The sequence below is a fragment of the Macrobrachium nipponense genome, chromosome 1 (assembly GCF_015104395.2).
Source record: "Macrobrachium nipponense isolate FS-2020 chromosome 1, ASM1510439v2, whole genome shotgun sequence".
NCBI lineage: Eukaryota > Metazoa > Arthropoda > Malacostraca > Decapoda > Palaemonidae > Macrobrachium > Macrobrachium nipponense.
The window spans coordinates 113,809,609-113,827,108 of record NC_087200.1 but is presented as its reverse complement, the minus strand read 5'-3'; the positions used below and the strand labels follow the sequence as shown (position 1 = coordinate 113,827,108).

Below are 17,500 nucleotides of genomic sequence, written 5' to 3'. Positions count from 1 at the left end.
AAGCTTCAGCCACGATTGAGCCGTTAAAATATCCGAGTGGAAGAGGCCAATATTCCTTCTTAGTGACGAGGTGACGAGGCTACTGCTGTTAGTAGACTGCGTAATGTTAACAACTATATATATATATATATATATAGTTATATATCTTACTATATTATATATATTATATTAATATATATTTAATATTTTAAAATTTTATTGTATATATATATCTTATATCTATATATATATCTATTATATATATATACTGTATAATACCACCTACATATATATATTATATATATATATAATTCAATATATATATATAGTCTATATTATACCTATAATATATCTATATATGTTATATATATATATATATAAATATATTATATATATATATCTATATATCAAATATCCTATATATCTATATACTATATATATATTGTGTGGTGTGTGTGCGTGTGTGTGTGTGTGTGTGTGTGTGTGTGTGTGTGTTTGTATGTATATATGAAATCACTCACTTGCTCTTTCGATGAAGTTTGTTTATTAAGCTTATCCGGGAAAAATGCATGGATCCACTTGCATACATATACATACGTATACACAAGCATTACAAACACACAACAATAAATATAATATATATATATATATATATATATATATATATATATATAGTATGTGTGTGTGTGTGTGCGCGTGCGTGCGTGTGTGTGTGCATACACAAGCATTACAATCACACAACTAAATATATATATATATATAATATAATGATATATATATGTATGTATGTGTTGTGTGTTCTTGCGTGCGTGCGTGCGTGTGTGTGTGTACGTGTGAACAAATATAAAAATGCTATATGTTCAAGCGAAAATAATATATAGTGCTTCAAAATACTATCACATCCGGCAAGATGTTTGAAAATGCTTTCCTTTCACAAGTAGTAATTTGACGTTGCTACTCCGATAACATATTTTGCGAAGAGTCAAATTTTTTCTCCAACATTTGAGTCATATGATTTTGAGTTAGCTATTCGAGCTTAATAAACAAATTTCCTCAAAAGAGTAAGTGAATGGATTCCATTCTTTTTTTCATCTTTTTATCTTCGATTGCTATGGCCTCATTCCCAAAATCAAAGGGGCACTTTCTAGCCAATCCAATCTCAAACAAATCACAACTATCACTTATGGATACACACAGTTACTGTTCATTTAATACAAATGTTTCCATTTCTTCCAGTTTATATTCATTCATTTTATTTCCTTCCAATCCATGAATTTTAACGACGTAAAAATCTGATGGCTACACACCATTAACAACAGCTAATTAGTGTCATTACCTAACCGTGGCTGGTTTACGAGACTGCTTGACGATCAAAGGACATCGTGGAATCTTGTTAAAGCTATAATGAAGCTGAGATTTTATTTTTGACTGAGACGGTACGACAGAGGATTAGTCATTAACAAGCCTGTTCAATAATGAGATAAGGAATCAAAGAGCTAGTGAACACTCAGTACTTACATTGTTTATATTCTACGTAATTTGACGTACATGTACACCTCCACGATTTATACATATTTAGGTAAGTTCATTTTTCTCTATTTTACATCTTCCAAAATTAACGAGAAATATTTATTCATTTTACTATTGAAGCGCAAATATACATTTGGTTATAATTCATATATCATTACTATGGTCTTTTATTTTTTATAATAATAAACGCTGCAGTATTCTACCGTACCCTTGACCGTACCATACATTCTTTTCACGCAGAACCGTAAATTCGTATTTATTTATTTCATTTTTTTTACTTTAAAGGAATGCCACGCTGAGTACTGTGCGTTTTCTTTAGAACATAAAAGATGACAAGAATTTGATTGCAAAGAAAAATGTTTCTTATATTTATCTATCTGAAAGCAACTGAAAACGAGAGAGAGAGAGAGAGAGAGAGAGAGAGAGAGAGAGAGAGAGAGAGAGAGAGAGAGTTATTTCATTGATCGAGTTAAATTAGGGGTTGTACATCGCAACGCCTAATTTTACTTTCTTACAGGATATGAAGATTCGCAAGGAAAAACGATCTTATATTGAACATTTCTTCGACTGCAATTATCAACAAACCTTTAGAGGCTATAGCATAGAGTCCTAAACCTTAACCCTGCTGTTCAATTTTCTTGTGATGAAATGATGAATCAGCATATATGATCAGTATTTCTCTTAACAGTAAGACTTGTTCTATCGAATAAAAGCATTTTAATTATTCAGTTGTTGCCTTCGGGTAACTTTCAACCATAAAATGTAGTTCTCTCTCCCTTGCGCAAACCTGAGCTTATATTTAGTCACACTCTAAATGTCACAATTCACAAAGGCACTGCGTACCTGCGCCTTTCTGGATATCTACTACATTCCGTTTCCTTTCTTCGAGCTTCATGTCCAAGCACTCAACTCCCTCTTTTAAATGTCTTTAGCAATGAATGGTGGAAGGTGTCCCAGTACTTGGCTGTGTAGACAAATTTTCATAAATCAATCAATCCTATATAACTAGGATAGATAAATCTCACACAATTATTACACAATAATTATGGTTTCCATTTAACCTTTTAACCTTAATTTTTCTCCCCTACACTTTTTTTGTTTTGCCGTTTCTAATCCTTATATCATTCCTTCCACAAAAAAATGAAATAGCCTTAGGGATATAACACATTCTTGTCTTATACCCACTATTACACTAAAGCAGCCATCCTCCCATAAATAATTATACTTCAGGCATAGGTTTTTACCAAAAAACTTTCAATTTCTCAGTAGCTTCGCCCCTATATCTATATAAATTCTGCTGTATGGTGTTCTATATATACATATATATTGATTATTTGTCACATACAATGTGGCACTTTTCCTTTAAAAAATGTCTTGCCACAAATATTATTAAACATCAAATTCACTATAAATCTTGATGGCTTAGTGGTTAAGTCACCGTACATTGCTGTTTTAGGTCAATCACCTTTTTAATTCTATTCGTTACGAAACATTTATCTTATATTTCCCATTGAGTATAAGTTATTTCCGAGGTATGAGTGTCTATATGTAAGTGTTACATTTAAAAATATATATTCCATATATAAATAAGCCGATGACCCAAGGGGTCACTGTTGAGATAACAAGGAGTGTGGTAGAGACTGATAAAAAGAATGCAAGCTAAGCATTGGCGTGTTGTATCAGCGGCACCTTGGTTTGCATTTGTCTGTGATAATCAAATCCATTGTTGTGTCAAACAGGTCACAGTGCTTTCGCCTGAGAACCTGGTGACCTATAACCCACAGACGTCTATGTGACTTCCTCTCACATGTTCGTCTGTCTGCATGTTAGTATGCTGAGCTAAGCTTTGCTCTCCTATGATTTTGTAAATGCATTGTAACTCAGAACTCTACTTCCCCTCCTAGAATCAAGTTCTCTTAACCGCCTTCTTGCCTCTACTCAAGAGATGTAGTTTCGCATATATATTGTTAAGTTCATCATCATGAGTTTGAAACATCTTCGCCTTTATACCCAAAGAAGATACTGACTTAGAAATTATCGTCTCAATCGAAGATACTCCGACGAGAGGATGGGGGGTATACAACCAGATACTTGCATATAACATCGCAGGTCTTAATAACCTCACAGGGCGCCTAGTTATACTAGGCACAGCCCTATATATATATGTATAATATATATATATATATATATATATATAGTATATATATATATATAGATAGATAGATAGATAGTTACATGCCACCAATTCTGGAAAGTCATCCTTCCAAAAAGCAATACATCGCCAAGGAGCAACAGCGGTTTCAGTTTAATTAATCTGACTGGGCGGACTGGCATATACAAACAGAAAAGGAAAAAGGAACCCCGACTTGATTAGTCTTATAACAGAATGATTCAGAGATAAGGATTTTAAATTCTCAATAGGGGTATCAGAATAGTGAATTTTACAAGGAGCACTATCAGTCTCCGTGGAACTTCAAGTTTACGTTAAATCACAAGGTTAAACAGAACACTAGTGCCAATTATCAAATAAACAATACTAAAACTAAAATGAGTACACTAAGGATTACGAAATGGAATAGGTTCTTTGGAAAAGGTGTTTGACAGGTCGTTAATCACCTGGGATTTAAGCGAGGGGGACTCTTCCCGATTTTACGGCATTGACTCGAAAGTCAGAATAGTCCCAAAGGGAACCTAACGAGATACAACTTTAGGAAGGACCTCACACACAGGAAATACTTCTGATGATTAGCTACTACAGGAAAGGGTAGGGGAAAAGAACTTTTACTTAAATTTTCTCATTTGTGAGCGCAGTTGTAATTGATATGATAAAGACCGAGTATATGCCACTATCGGACAATCATACTCGGGATAATATATATATATATATATATATATATATATATATATATGTGTGTGATGTGTGTGTGTGTGTGTGTGTGTGTGTGTGTGTGTATGTAGATGTAAATGTGTGTGTGTGTGTGTGTGTATATATATATATATATATATATATATATATATATATATATATATATATATATATATAATATATATATATATATATATATATATATAGTATATATATATATTCATATGTGTGCGTGCGTGTGCGCGGGTGTACGTGCTTGCATATAATATATATATATATATATATATATATAATATATACATATATATATATATATATATATATATATATATATATGTATATATGTGTATATATATATATATATATATATATATATATATATATATTATATATATATATATATAGAATTTCACTCGCAAACGTTTAGCTATACATGTGATCTTACATCAAATTCACTCAGCGTCAGAATAATAAAGCTAAAGGGAATTTATAAGTAAACAGCGATCCATCACCGGGGGGACCCGACCCCCGAATGGTTGGGAACGACAACCTTTCAACACTGCTAACCATTTGGTGGTTGAGTCCCCTTAGTGACAGATCGCTTTTCATTTATAAGTTCTCCTTTGGTGTATTATTCCCAAGTTGAGTGATTTTGATATTAAAAGAAATTTTGCATGGCAATGACGGTGAATATATATATATATATATATATATATATATATATATATATATATATATATATATATAACAATAACTAACAATAGGAGCCCATAAGAACACCAAAATATAGAAAGTACTAATATATATATATATATATATAATATATATATATATATATATATATATATATATATATATATATATATATATATATATATATATATATATACATATATATATATATATATATATATATATATATATATATATATATATATACACACACACACACACTTATATTATATATATATATATAGATATATATATATATATATATATATTCAATACATTATATAATGTAATATATTCTATCTATATATATATATATATCCATATATATATATTATTATCTTATATTTTTATATATTATATATATATATATATATATATATATATGATATATATACTACAATCAAGAAGATCCCATAAAAAAACAGTAAAACAATATAGAAAGAGAGTACTAAGTCCTTTTTTAGCTAATGAATACATAAAATACTTTGAAACTACCGTAATAAATGCAATAAAACCCAAAAACATGCTGTGGACCTCCAAGGCTGTGAATGAGATATGTGGATGATATTCTATATTTTGGGATAATACATGGGGCAATTTTAATGAATTCCATTAAAAATCTAATGCATTAGTGCCCACCATCAAATCTAGAGTTAAATGGGAATCACACAACAAAATTCTTTTTCTTTATATTTTAATAATTAGACACACGACAGAATACAAATTTACCATGTAAAGAAAGCCAACGTTCTCACTTTCACTACTTTAGCTATCATGACATTCCTTCAATATAGGAATGTCACGATAACTTAAGAGCCTTACGAATTTGTTCCCCAGATTTCCTGGAATTGGCATTTGAACTAATTCGTGAGCAACTTTCGTTTTTAAGGTACCCTTACCATATAACTGAGAAAGCGATTCATAAAGCAAACGTATTTTCTATTGACCCCCTCAAGACAAGACCAGAGAGACACCCGACAATAAAATAATTCCACACCTGGACAGGATTAAGATGGTGACCCAGAAAATCTCAAACTTTGCTTTTACCTACTCAGATACCTTAGCCAAATCCATGATTAACGTCCAACAAAAGACAAAACACAGACTCGGGAGTATACGAAATCCCATGCCTGGACTGTGACCAATCTTACATCGGATTTACAGGTAAATCACTTCCCCAGCGATTAATACAACATAAACGGTCAGTTAGGTATGTACAACAGAACTCAGCTATTTTCAACCATATAAATAACCATAACCACTGAATATACTGGAATTTGTCACGTATAATTTATAGGAGTTACTGTCGATACAAAAGTCAGATGATAGAATCGGCCGCGATTAAACAATAGGTAATGAACATCTCAAAGGGCGCCTGGATCTCAGATGTCGCTGATAAAATCTTTCCTTCAACCAACGCTTAAGAGGATTAAAGAGGAATTATCAACGGGAGTGACCTAAATTGGCTTAACTGTGGATGGATCTCTTGGTATAAATACCGCCTTTTCTGTAACGCTTCTCATTCCATACCTACCTGAAGAGAGAGACAGCTGTCTCTGAAATATAGTACTTTCTTTCTATATTTTGGTGTTTTTGTGGGCTCCATTTATTAGATGGAATTCTGTGGTAACAGAACATCTTTACTTGTCATATATATATATATATATATATATATATATATATATATATATATATTATATATATATACATATATACCATATATATATATATATATTATATATATATATATATATATATAGATATATATATAATATATATATATATTTCTATTAAACTATAAATATACCTATTTATATTTTCTTTCCGATATATATATATATATATAATATATATATATAATATATTATTATAGATATAAATTTGTAAGAGCCACAATTCCCTCTTAACTTCTTGAATTCTTCGTGCTTTTTCTGGTACGCCTGTATCCTTAAGTTTAATAATAATAATTAAACGAAAGCTCTAGCTCCAATGAAATTTATATTTTCTTTCCTGTGTGTGTGTGTGTGTGTGTGTGTGTGTGATAATTACACGTTTCCTCAGGCAACAGCACTGTAGAGAATGAGACACTTTTCTATGTCAATTCGATCCTATCACGTTTAATAACATAAATATTTTTTCATTAAAGTTTACGTCCTTTATGAACTTGGATAACAAAAATGTTCAGAGCGTTTTTGTTTGTTTGCGCCCACGTAGAAATACCTTTCCTAATTTTACCCTTTTGTTTACTTACATGGTCGATGAGACAAAATAAATATGTGCCAAACATATGAATATGCAGTATGAAATTCGGTCAAATGGGCACGTTTCTGTTATGAACTGAATCTGATGACTACATCCGTGATCAAAGTAGCATGGTAATTACACAGCAGTCAAAAACCGAATGTCTTGCTGATTTATTAGTTTTTACCTGAATACCTATGTGTGTTAATATCCTAATCGAGAGGTCCAAATACCCATCAATCTTGACTGATAAAATCCTATGAGCTAGCGAAAGTCATGGCATTATAGGAAACCTAACAACTTTACGCAACTATTTCATTACCATATGTATAGGGATGTTCTTGCAAAAGTGTGGGAATCATTGCTTCAATGCGGACTTAAAGAAGCCTCTCTCCTCCTACGTCACGTATAGCTAAATGATTTGTAACAGAAAAAATCTTCAAGGTCTCATAAGCTCTCAGAGAAAAAATCTATGTAAGTGAGCGTGTAAAATCTACTATACGATAGCTGTTGAAAGGGCTTAAAATTATTTGAAAAGTGACAAAAGTTCATAAAGTGCTAATATATATATAATTATATATATATATTATATATACATATATAATATATATTATATATATAAATATTAATAATATATCAAAATTTAGTACATATATATATATATATATATATAGATATATAGTATATATTGCCTATATATATATATATATATATAATATATATATATTATATTTATTTTTATATATGTGTGTGTGTGTATATGTGTGTGTGTGTGTGTGTGTGTGTGGTGTGTGTGTGTGTGTGAGTGAGTGTGCTCACATATACTCACATAATAGTCGCTTTAAACTTCGAAAGACTGGTAATTGCTTACTAGCATAACTGCATGCAAGAGGATTACTGTAAAAAGACTTAAAAAGAACTTCAGGACGTGGCTTTTTATAACAGTTTTGAAGGGATATTGGGATACTGATGGACATCTGGATTGTTATTCAAGATTTTAAAATTTACAGATAAATCTATGAATATTATCCTTCGTACAACTGGTATTCAAATGTGAGGTACTTTTACAAGAACCCTCCACTTTTAATGGAATGCATCCAAAGATCATTTGAAATTGTTATGACCCTGCGTGAAATACAATCACCACAGAGCGGATGAAAAAAAAATGGAGGTTTTTGATGCGTAAGATCTTCTCAGAAGCGTAGAGGAAATTTTATCTTGAGGAACATCATCAAAAGTAACGAAATGGGACATACTCAGGTCCTTCAATAGTAAGGATTATAGAACAGCAAATTGAATGCAGTGTAATTTTAATTTTTTCCCATGTTTCTATGGTGGGAAAATCTTATTTGCATAGGAGACTAGACCTACACAAATGCACAGCCACTCGAAGCAAAATGAACACAAGGTAAGAGTATCCGTAAAACACTGAAGAATCGGAAACTTGGGCAATTATTTGATATTCACCAACTAAAAGCAAACCTAAATTGATATAGATCAACGGACGTTCAAGGTACAATTTAGAAAAAAACAGTGTTTAAGACCTGATAAATCTTTCCTAGCGTTAATCTATAAGGAAAAAGCTACTAATCAGAAAGGATCTCACGAAACAATAGTTTGCACTTCGTTATTCATAGGGGGAATACCTTTAGGTGATTACAAGCTTTAGCAAATCCGAGGGTTTCTTTCCGGGGGGATCCGAAGCCGTAAGCAAAAACTATAGCCACTAAGTCGTAGGGTCAAGAGTAAATGCTCGAAAAAGAGACATCTTACAAATTTGCGAAAATAATGTGGAAATGTACACAAGGAAGATATAAAGAGATTAACCAGGCAAACGCTAATAACAGACTATATAAGATTGCTGACGATACGTTGGGCAGGACATTTAGTTAGAATGGAAGAAGGCAGAAAGCCGGAAGTGGTTATGGAAGGATCAATAGAAGGGGGAAGACCAGTGGGGAGACCGAGGATGAGATGAAAAGATAGCGTGTTAACAGATCTAAAAGAATTGGGAGTATTGGAGGATCCTGAGAATAACTGGAGAGATGCAGCACTCAACAGGGGAACTTGGAGAGGTCTGGTGCAAGTGGCCATAGGTATGGGGCACCAAGATTCCCGTGAGCTACCGGAGTGAGTGAGAATGAATGTGCAGCTGTATAAATCCATGGGTCGTCAGTGGCAAAAATTCATACTCGCCTTAACATCACAGGAAACTGTAGACCTCATATTTCATTCAATAACATGCATACTAATATAAACTAGTACACAGACCATATACTCTTCAGGTATGATCAACAAACTCCTAGATATGAATATGTTTCATCAACACTTTACAGCCTATGTGTTTCTCTGAACCCTTCTGAACCCTATGCCAAAAAGTAATCTAAACTATCATAACACAATCACCCCACCCCCTCCCCCGCCATATCCTGATGACTAGCTAATCCTCACCTCTGCTACTTCTTACTCACCTCGTAATAATGACTAAATAATTCAGTTGCACAGACTTGTGCACGATGAAATTATACATAAACTTTCACACGCACACACACATTTTAGGTGAGAGGGAAAACTGCTCGTTATCTAAAACCCAATAGGGAGACGAGAGAGAAGGATGTAGAAAATCCTCTCATTTCAAAGTCAAATCACTTTTGTCAATACCGAATCCTTAACGATCCACAGGACATGGCGCTCCCGACTGCTGTTGGTACCTAAGACGCCGTATAGGAGTCTTGATGCTTGCCGTGACAGAACGTAAGTAGATTGATAGAATCGTTGTAATGGTGGAGGGAGAATATGCACCTGGTTTTCTTTATATCTAAGCACATTTTCCTTTATATTTAGTTCACAGGATTGCTTGCATCTTGGTGAGGCCTCAGTGGTGAGTAATGGCCTTATGGTTTTTTTTAGTTATTTGTCTCTTTTTCACATTTTACAACTGCGGCCATCGGTAAAATCCAAATAACCTAGATCTCAGTGAGTTATTTGAAAAAATAAATAAATCGGAACGAAATTAAAATGAAATAAGAAAATGCAATGAAAGATACAAATCGAAATATCAATATGTGATTTGAGGTCACGTTGCACGTAGGGAAAGAAAAAGTTATGGAACCTTCAGTGTGCAAAATAGAGCACAAGCTGGTTTTCTACTTCACCCACTAGATGGCAGGCCTGTTTATACGACTAAAGCGAGACTACGTCCTTCAGAGACACAAGACCCAAAATAATTCTAGAATTTAAATATACATAAAATCTTATGTCCCATTTGAATCCTTTTGTTTTCCAGATGCGATAAGGCCCTATGTTGTTATATTTCACTGTCCAGTTTTGCGTTAGGTCTCTAGATGAAGCAGTAGCACACTCATATTTACAGTGCATAATGATCTATACCATTAACATGATTTTTATATCCAGTTTGCATTTTCGATACATGGAACGTCTTACGATTCCCTATTATAATGTAAAGAAAATACTTTTGAGGTTGAATCCATACAGCTTTTGGCGTTTGGTTAAGTATTACAGAAAAAGACACGTTCATCATTATAATATAGTTGAAGGCAAACTTCCCATTACATGCTAGAAGCCGAAGTTCATGAAAGTATTGTCGATATCTTTCTGGGTATCATCAACACCTTTCAAGTGACCACCTGCTAACCTTCTTACTTGTCATAGCCCGTAATCCTGTGGAATGATCTGAATGGAGCGGATGTATACCATAATACCTTTTGCGTCAAAATAATATCTCCATCAGAAGGTTTCTTTGATTACTCATGACCCTCGATTCAAGAGATATGCCAAATAGGTTTTATTCCTACGAATGCCCAACACTTCAATGAACAGTCTTCAAAGACAGGGGGAACTTGTCTCAGAGCACCGTACCTTGATTTTTCAGGCATTAAAAGGACCTTACCCACTACTCTATGTACAACTTTGAAATATTGAAAATTGATCTTTTAAATTTGCTGATCTGTGAATTCTGTCAAGAATTTGGGGATGGGAGGTCTGGCATAGGTCTCCATTAATGAGTTTGCTCATTTATCAAAATCTCATGTTAAACCTCTTAGCTGGTTGTTATTCATGTTGTAGCAGGTTGGGGTGCAGCTGTCAGTCCCTACCCTCTCTTCTCATACCTTGGAGATCCATTCTGGTTGCTACTCTTTTTCTTTTTCGTTTCTTGCTTATTAACAACTTTTCCCTATTATCTGTAACCTTGTACATCCTAACAATTGGTTCCCCTATTCCTGTAGCAGAACCCTTTACATCTAAGGTCTCAGAAGCTTGTTGTGAACAATACTTAATCTCTTATAATGCTATTAAAGCGGTTCCAGAAATTATTCATGAATTTCATGACAAAAATTTCCATCTGGATTCATTCAAAGGCCTTATAGTTATATCTCTCTGCATATCTACGGACATTACTTTGAGCAATGCTCTCAACATTATCACAATTTTATTCGCTCTCCAGTCAGGGATTCTAGTGTAAATCTGGCTTTATAGTCCCATAGATACCACGCACAAGTCACAACCTTGACGGTTAAATTATTTATCTAACCTGTCTTCCATACCATTCGGAAAGACGAATTATCTGCTCTACTTAGTAGGGTATTTTTGCTTCAAGAGAGGAGAGAAAAAAAGGTGAGGATCGAGAGGCTTTAACAAAAAAGGAGATGATGAGGAATTCAAATGTTTTGCGGTGATACCCAGGGAAAAATGTCAATGTACGACAAAGAATTCCACACCAAGATCAATAATTGTTTTCCTGCAAAGTTTTTAGTCACTCTGATATAAAATATATGTTTAAAACTATATTTCCAGATATTCTTTGATATTCTAAGGGGCGCAATAATGTATTTCGTTCTTTCATATATACACAATTGAACATTAAATGGACACAACAGCAATATACTAGCGTTTGTTCAAGCCATTTTCTTCATCTTCGTATACCATACAACCATAAAATCAATAATACCCTTAGTGAAGTAATATCTTTTGAAAAAAGCATCCAGAGCAGTTGTAAAAATATGTCGGTAGTAGTAGTAGTAGTAGTAGTAGTAGTAGTAGTAGTAGTAGTAGTAGTAGTAGTAGTATCATGCTTGAGTAATATCCCTCAACCTATAAAAAAATTTGGCAAGATATTCTAGTAGATTAGCAATAGCAGGATTTGTAATTGTACGTTTTTCCTAATGCTCGAGTAATCTAATGTAAAGAAGTGCATAAATGGCAGAAATCATCATCAACACCATCATCATTCAGCTTAAACAACCAAATTAATCTGTATACCTTGAGGCTGAACGGGTTGGTTATCAAAAAAATTTTTGCAGCCCCAAATAACATAAGGCAGCAAATAAGAAATAAAATGTAAAAAAATTTAAAGTAAACCTAAAATCATAAGATGAGATTCCAGTATTCTAAGCTAGAGAGTATATTTGCTCAAAAAAGATAAAACAAATCTCAACGGAAATACAGATGCCAAGAAATCAAGAAAACATAATAAACCAACATGGAGCCAAATGCCATATAATCCAACTAAAGCCACAGGAATACATGGAGCCAAAGGAAAGAAAATCTGGCTCTATTTGACTTCACGACAGTTTGTTCTCTAGGGCGGTTACATCTTCAATATCCGGTTTCCCAACAAATGACATTGGCAATCTCCGAAGGCTGGCAGTCATTATACTACATCTGGCTTTATATGTGACGTTTAGAAACTGGGGGAGGGTGGGGGATTTCAGCATATTTACATAATGATTACATTCTGGATTCGTAACGACAAGATGTTTGAATCACTGACTGACTTTAAAATTATGAACGATCACTGTTATTGACAAGTAACAAACTGAAATCAGTGGGTCCTTTGACTATTTCCTTATGGTATTACAAACTCCAGCATCGATAATATATTACTGATACCTACCACTAATCCGTACAAAACTAAAACACTGCTTATAGTGGGCTGGGAGACTGATACGCACAAGAACGCCTCAAGTTCCCCATGAGAGAGAGAGAAGAGAGAGAGAGAGAGAGAGAGAGAGGGAGGGCGGGGGGGGGGGGGGGGGGGTGGGCGGGGGGGGGGGGGGGGGGGGGGGGGGGGGGGGGGGTGTCTAGCCACCTTCACATTCCAACTGGCAGCTTTATGCCTGGGTGACCTTGGCTCATAAAATTCAATTGTTTATCCTTATGAATTGATTAAATTATGTGATTGAATAGGTTTTTCTACTTTATATATTCATCAACTGGATATATGAAGTGGAGTGACGTAAAACTTTCCATAATACTGGATTATATCAATTGTTTCCTCATAATCAACACAAGCCATCGGAAGGGGATACAATGCTGCCCACTATGTTTTAACCAAAATATCTGACCTGTGTAAATCCTGCCTTTTCTACAGCCCACTTGTTCATCTCTCAGCGTGTTATCAACTTCTTTCTCCTGCTTATTACCACATCCAGACAGCAACTCACATTTCTCGGGTACTATTTCTATGAGTAACTGACTGATTTCTAAGAATATGGCTCTAAAGTCAAGCACTGAGGCACCTTCAGCCATTCAGTGCCAAAGTTGAAACACGCAAGTTGAAGTGGTTGGACAGCAAGACGGAAGAAAGGGAAGGAGAACAGAGGCAGTGTAATGGCTAAAACGGTACTTCTACTATGCCTTCCAATTCCCAAGTTCAGATATTTTTTATTCAATTTCCCGAAAAAGTCAAATTACTGTACTAAAGTCATTTCAGTTTCATCTAAAATCATCCCTGTAATGATCCCATCATAACTTAGCGTTTTCCACAGGATGAGTTTCTTTATTACTAATTCCATTTTGAAAACTGTGAATTCATTCATAAGTACATTTAGGTCCTCTTCAACTTTTATTACATTAATAAAATTATCGCTTTCAAATCTCTTATTCATGATCTCGCAAAAATATTCTCATCATCATTATCTTTCTTCTTCTTGTGTTAATATTGACTTTTTTTGGGCAGGCATTTTCCACATATTTTCGTCCATGATTATCTCATATATATTTCTGCTGGCTACTATAACACCATTGCCAAGCCCTGAATTCATGGCTTTGTCAACATCATCAGCCTGTTTGTCCACATAGCCTCTCAAATCTCGTTTTGTTCTTCCTTTAACTTTATCTAGACTTGAATATCCAGTACGTTCTTCTTTGCGTTCTTCATTTCATAACCGAAATTTACCACTTACATTAGCCTATACTTGTTACCTTATACACCCAGTACTTCTTTTCCAGCAGATTTGATAGACGTCGATGACATGTCATAAAAGAAGTTGGAACCTGAATACATCCGTACCTGAGAATTTTCTCGGGCCACATAAACTAGTAAATAGAATACACACAAAGAGGTTTACTTTTGATATGACCGACCCTAACCAAGATTATATCCTGTCCCTCTTTGGGTTGCATATAGAGTGAAAGTGACCATAACCACAGAGCCTTCAAGAGATATTGACGATGACTTCAACAAACTAAGGTACTGTACTTGAAACCAAAATCAACCCATCTTCACAAGGAGCGCTGAGTACTGTTTATAAAACTTTGAAGCCATATGTACAATTCACAATTACATTACTCGGGTATTAAGATAAAGATGAGTTGATCTTAATTCATGGTAAAGAACTTGCCGGCGTTTTTCTATTCATTAATTTATTTTTCTTTTCTAATAAGTGGGATCTCTTCTCTGTATTTCCATTTACTTCACCTTACTTCTTCCTAATGAACACCATATTCTTTGGGATCTTGAATTTCAAGTTAATAAATAGCCCCTGTCGGCTTGTTCTATATGAATAGGTTTCATCTACTGAATAATAATAATAATAATAATACTAATAATAATAATAATAATAAACAATAATAATAATAATAATACTATAATGGGTGTAATGTCTGTCTGTCTGTTTGTCATTCAATCACGGCCAAATGGCTGGTCAGATGGGCATGAAACTTGGTAGGGTTATGGTGGGGACCCCTAAGATGGTTTGTAATGGGGTTTCATCCAACCTACCCCCCTCCTTTGTAGGGGGTGGGGGAGAGAAGGGATTCCCTGAAACGGAGCTGTTTCTGGCCGTGAAACGAGGCTGGTTATTCCCGTAGACTTAGTTACTTTGCGATTTTTCATACATAATTTCTGTACAACTTCCCCGGAGAAAGTCGCGAATATTTCAGCTCGGACACAATAGAAGATGAAAATTATCATCAATATCCACAAGATTTTTTGAATAACTTAAATCCATCGGGACTGCAGTGCACAAAATAATGTTGAAGAAGTACTGCCCAGTAATGTTGCTTAGGAATTTCGATCCTGCCAATGGACATAATAAAAAGGAAACTGACAAGTTCCTACTTTCTATTTTTTTTTTTTTTTGGAAGACACAGGTTCATAAGAGCATTTATCAGTAGCCATGACGCACTGACATACAAGTTGCGTCTTTGCAGTAACATAATGAAAAGAAAGGTACTTTCTTATTCGTATCACCGTGCAAAGTAATTGACAAAGAAACGAACCAATCAAGATCCCTGTTCCGTTAAATCAAAGTCACCGACAAGAGAGAGAGAGAGAGAGAGAGAGAGAGAGAGAGAGAGAGAGAGAGAGAGAGAGAGAGAGCCATTTAACGAGATTAATGCACACAATTTTATAATTTTACCTTGCTATCGAAAAATGAGAGAGAGAAAGAGAGAGGAGATAATTTGTGATTTGAGAGCTAAGTAGTCCGATAATCCCATCACCGTCTTCGTTACTTGACTTACATTGAGAGAGAGAGAGAGAGAGAGAGAGAGAGAGAGAGAGAGAGAGAGAGAGAGAGAGAGAGAATCATTAAAAGAGGGTAAACAATAATGAATACGAACTTCTTTACGTTCATTGATCGTCCTTTCACTTACTTTGAGAGAGAGAGAGAGAGAGAGAGAGAGAGAGAGAGAGAGAGAGAGAGAGAGAGAATATCATTAAAAGAGGGGAAACAACACTGAATAAGAATTTCTCTGCGTTCAGTGACTGTCCCTTGAATTACATTACGAGAGAGAGAGAGAGAGAGAGAGAGAGAGAGAGAGAGAGACTATTCGTGTAATCGCCCTTATTTTTATATTGCTGAACAAATAGTACATATAAATTTTTCACTTCTGCACCCGTATTTTATCTAAGTTTGCTAGTAATAATAATATTATTATTAATAATAATAACAGTAGTAGTAGTAGTAGTAGCAGCCATGACTCCCATGACAAAAGTACTGCAGAAGATGGATGCTGGGTACCAAGACAAGAAAGGAGGCATCAGGTTTAACCATCTGATGTTCATGGAGGACATCAATCTTTATGGTAAGAGCATCAAAGAAATAGATACTCTAATCCAGGCTGCAAGGATTGTATCTGGGGATATCAGGATGGAGTCTGGAATAGGAAAATGTGCCTTGGTCAACATACTAAAAGGCAAAGTGACAAGGACTGAAGGGATAAAGCTACCAGATGGGAATAGCATCAAAAACATATAAGAGGCAGTAACTGGGAATAATAGGAGAGGATATAAAACACCAGAGATGAGCGACACGATCAAGAAAGAATATATGGAAAGAGTCAAGGCGGTACTCAAGTCAAAACTAAATGTCGGAAATACAATGAAAGTTATAAACACATGGGCAGTACCAGGCATCAGATTTAGGGCAGGAGTAATGGAGTGGACGAAAGCTGAACTTTGCAGCATAGACCAGAAAACCAGGAAACACATGACAATACACAAAGCACTACAACCAAAAGCAAATACAGACAGACTATACATAACAAGAAAGGAAGGAGGGAGAGGGCTACTAAGCATAAAGTACTGCGTCAACACTGAGAGCAGAACACTGGGGCAATACCTGAAAATCAGTGAAGACGAGTGGCTAAGGAGTGCATGGGAAGAAGGAATGATGAAATTAGACAAAGACCCAGAAATATACAGAGACAGGAGAATGACAGAACGGAGGAATGGGACAACAAACCAATGCATGGACAGTACATGAGACAGACTAAAGACCTGGCCAGTGATGAAACACGGCTATGGCTACAGAGGGGAAAACTCAAGAAGAAAGAAAGAATGCTAACTGCGGCACAAGATAAGGCCCTAAGAACCAGATATGCCCAACGAACAATAGATAGAAATAA

The 17,500-nt window shown here is 34.6% G+C and overlaps 1 protein-coding gene across 8 annotated transcripts in view; it reads left to right on the top strand.

The window, feature by feature from the left end:
- LOC135219569 (5-hydroxytryptamine receptor 1-like) overlaps nucleotides 1-17,500 on the top strand; it is a 313,078-nt gene that overhangs the window by 203,134 nt on the left and 92,444 nt on the right. For 7 of the 8 annotated variants that reach the window (XM_064256443.1, XM_064256444.1, XM_064256439.1 and 4 more), the window contains one exon: nucleotides 10,031-10,102. The exons of the other annotated variant lie outside the window; for it this stretch is intronic. In XM_064256443.1, coding sequence (XP_064112513.1) covers nucleotides 10,031-10,102 — 72 coding nt within the window. The remainder of the gene's footprint in view (nucleotides 1-10,030; nucleotides 10,103-17,500) is intronic. 8 annotated transcript variants of the gene reach the window in all.